The 3,495-nt window shown below is 33.2% G+C and overlaps 1 protein-coding gene across 1 annotated transcript in view; it reads right to left on the bottom strand.

Moving 5' to 3' along the window:
* Window positions 1-3,495, bottom strand: part of RHAG (Rh associated glycoprotein) — a 20,621-nt gene continuing 17,126 nt past the window's right edge. Inside the window, exons 8-10 of the mRNA XM_002915435.4 lie at window positions 1,854-1,927; window positions 1,425-1,498; window positions 1-716 (exon numbers count right to left, since the gene is read on the bottom strand). Coding sequence (XP_002915481.1) covers window positions 684-716; window positions 1,425-1,498; window positions 1,854-1,927 — 181 coding nt within the window. The 3' untranslated portion in view covers window positions 1-683. The remainder of the gene's footprint in view (window positions 717-1,424; window positions 1,499-1,853; window positions 1,928-3,495) is intronic.

Genomic DNA, 3,495 nt, shown 5'->3' on the forward strand with positions numbered 1-3,495 from the left:
TTTAATTTATAATAAAATAATATTTAATTTATTGTATTTTATACAAAATAGACTTTGGTCAGATAGCATTTGAGCTCTGGTTGCAAATAGTAAACATGCAAAAAGAATTAAGCATAAGAATATTCCAGTAAAGACAGAACATTACTAACTAGATTATTTTTTAAATCAAGAAAGCACCACCAAAAGCAATCATGTTCTTGCTCTACACAATATATTTCTTTCATATTTCTTATATAGATTTCTTACATGTTGTTTTATTAGCTTTACTTTTATACCTTTGGGATTGAAGACATAGTATTTATATTAAGAAACTGACATAATCAGATGTGTTGATTTCTTTGTAAATTTACAGCTATGGGGAAAAAAATACAAGAATATACATGGAATGTTCACCCTATACCTACCCACTGGTGAGAGTAGTCTGGGACTCCTAAAGAGAATCCATTTGACCATCTGTTTAAAAGTCATATTCCTTCAACTAAGCGGATCACTGAGTGTCAAGAAACAGCTCCAGATTGTGTTAAGATTGTTTACACTGGACATTTGGGGCTGAGGACCTATCCATTCTCTTGTTCTTGTTGGATGCTGCCTTTTAAAAATTTTAAACCTGATTCTAGATAATGGGAAAGGAAGCTGAGGAGCGATATTTAGTCTTAGGCTTCAGCTGGTTGTGGCCGTCATGTTCATTCATCGTCAACTTCTCTCCCCCTGGGGACCTTTAAAGAAAACAAGATTAGGGCACTTTATAGTTTCTTTCACTTGGGCCTGACAGAGGTTAGTATTGAAACACACAAGGTATTTTCTATAATTATTATTCAAGCTTAGAAAGAATTAGAAATAACAACTGTTTGTCTTAAGAAAAAAAAAATATTTACCCTATTCACCTTGACTACATTCTCTTTACCAAACCTGTTTTCCCTGAAAATCCCATTGAACACATCAAAATATCTATCACTCTTAAGCTTTGCAGGAAATAATTTGGGGAAAATGTCAATGGAGTAAAGAGGTAGAAACTGGAGGATAGAAAGAAGATGACGTTATTCATAAGACCTCTTATCAGATTCTTCACTGAGATTCTTCAGCCTTCCACATTCTACCTGTTTTTGCCTACTCATATATATGCTACAAAATCTCATGCTACTGCCTGGGATTCCTATTATATTTATGAGTAGCTCTTTATTGCTCTCAGAGGAGCAAAGGACATTTGCCTACTAAATTCTGTCTTTTCTTCATGTCCTTTATGCTTTGGAAAAGACCTTAACTTCCGATCTTATCTGTCCAGACATATTGTCTCAATTTCTCTCTATAATTAGGCAGTTTATCTAATTTTATCACAAGGATGCCAAACAAACTTTGAGGCTTCAGGTGAGCAAAACTTTCACTGGTATAGTCATCGTTTACATTCTTAGAACACTGTACAGTACCTCCCAATAAACGGAATCATCAAAGAAGAATTCCGTAGATGACAGTCCACAGACAAAGAACCTGAGAATTAAACCTATGAGAATAGGGAGAAAATAAGTCATGTTATGATGCTGAGAGGAAAACTTACTTACATAGTAATAAAATTAGACTACTATAAAGGGCACCTGGATGGCTCAGTCTGTAGAGCAGGTAACTCTTTATCTTAGGGTTTTGAGTTCAAGCCCCACATTGGATGTAGCGATTACTTAAAAATAAAAAAAATATATATTATATATATATATATATGGCTATAAAATCATCCTCTTGAGATTACGTGATTACTTTACTGTCAGCAGTTTAGAATATTTTCAAATTTACCGGTCAATATGTTTATCACCTATTATGTTGACCACATGCAGCACATGGAAGTGTTTACTTTTCATCCTGACCTGTGATCAGCCCTCCAACAATTGCTGTTCCAAGCGAAGAACCCAGGGCAGCTGCCTGCATGACCACGCTAGACCTGGGAAGCCAAAAGAAAAGGCAGTGTTCTATTTCCAGGATACCAAACAAATCTCATTTCCTGAGGGAGTGGATGCTTGCCATCTTCAGGCCAGAGAGCAGCATTACACCAGCAACGGAACATAACAATTTTGGTTTTATTTCGTATTTTTATTTTCTTTGAAGTTCTTGAACAATGTTAAAATGTCCTTATAAGCACTTAAGCAAAAATCACCTTTTTCTTCAGGATTGATGAAAAGATTTTCCTTAGAAAGAGTTTAGTATTTTCTAAAAATATAGCAACAGGTTCTGATCCCCCATCTGATTCATTCAACAGATATTTATTGAGTACTCACTCTGTGCCACCTTCCATTCTAGGCACAGAGGATGGAGTAATGTACAAAATAAACATGAGTGGCCATCTTTCCTCACCCTATCCCAAAAGGAACAATTGAAATTTAATTAAAAATCAATAAGATCAGAAAAGCTAATTTTAGGACATAGTGTAGAGATAACTCATTAAATAGATTTAAAAAATCTCTGTAAGTCATCTTAGACATAGTTACTTTAAAATAAAATTAGTAAAAAAAGTACCTCATAATTTTTGGGAATGGAAGAATGTCATAAAAAGCTATTGAAATGCATAAGGTTGTTATAGGACTAACAGACGAACTAGAAATATGACTATCTCTTTAGCACAGTGCCTCACTCTTAGCAGACAGTTCATAAATAGTTGTTGAAGGACTGAATGTGTGATTATGGGAAAGCAAACAATTGGAAAATGAGAGAGTCTTGGTGTCTCATCTTCATCGTCCAAGGGAGAGAATGTACTAAACTCAGATTTCCATTTCTTTCTTTGTATTTGAAGGGTTTAAGTTCTTTCTACTATGTGAAAAAAAATTGTACTGGTAACACAGGCCCATTGTAATAATATGAGAAACTATTAATCCAGAAAATGAAGGGAAAAAGTTTAATGTCCCTCAAATCTTAATCAGTATAAAAATGTAAAATAGAGACATGTATTTTTATAAAAAGGCAATCACATTATAATACTGATTTTCCCATTAATCCTTAAGAGTCCTTTGATGTCAGCAAATGTAGACCTGGATCATAATTTCAATTGCTACCTAGTACTACGCTGTAAAAATGTATTGTAATTATAGTTCTAGAGGTTGGATACTTAGGTTGCTTCCAATATTTCATATTTTTAAAAGGCTGTGAGAACACATCCTCTTATGAACATGCTTCTGAATTTGCCCAGTAATTTCCCTAAAATAAAACCTATCTAGAAATGAAATCATTAGTAAAAGTTTATACATTCTTAAGGACTTTTTGAAATTCATATCCCCATTTCTCTACTTTAGCCACCATTCAGTGTTATTATTCATTTAATCTTTATCAACTTAATAACTGAAAAATTGGTAACTTGTGTTACCATGCATTTCTTTGATCACTAGTGAGGCCGAATATTTAATATATATTTATTCACTTGGTATTTTTCTTTTGTAAACAGCCTATTAATTTTACCAGAATTTGCCAAAATCTTTTCCAAGTTAAATATATATATATTTTTTAAATTACATTTTCTTT

Source organism: Ailuropoda melanoleuca, chromosome 19 (assembly GCF_002007445.2).
Source record: "Ailuropoda melanoleuca isolate Jingjing chromosome 19, ASM200744v2, whole genome shotgun sequence".
Classification (NCBI taxonomy): domain Eukaryota; kingdom Metazoa; phylum Chordata; class Mammalia; order Carnivora; family Ursidae; genus Ailuropoda; species Ailuropoda melanoleuca.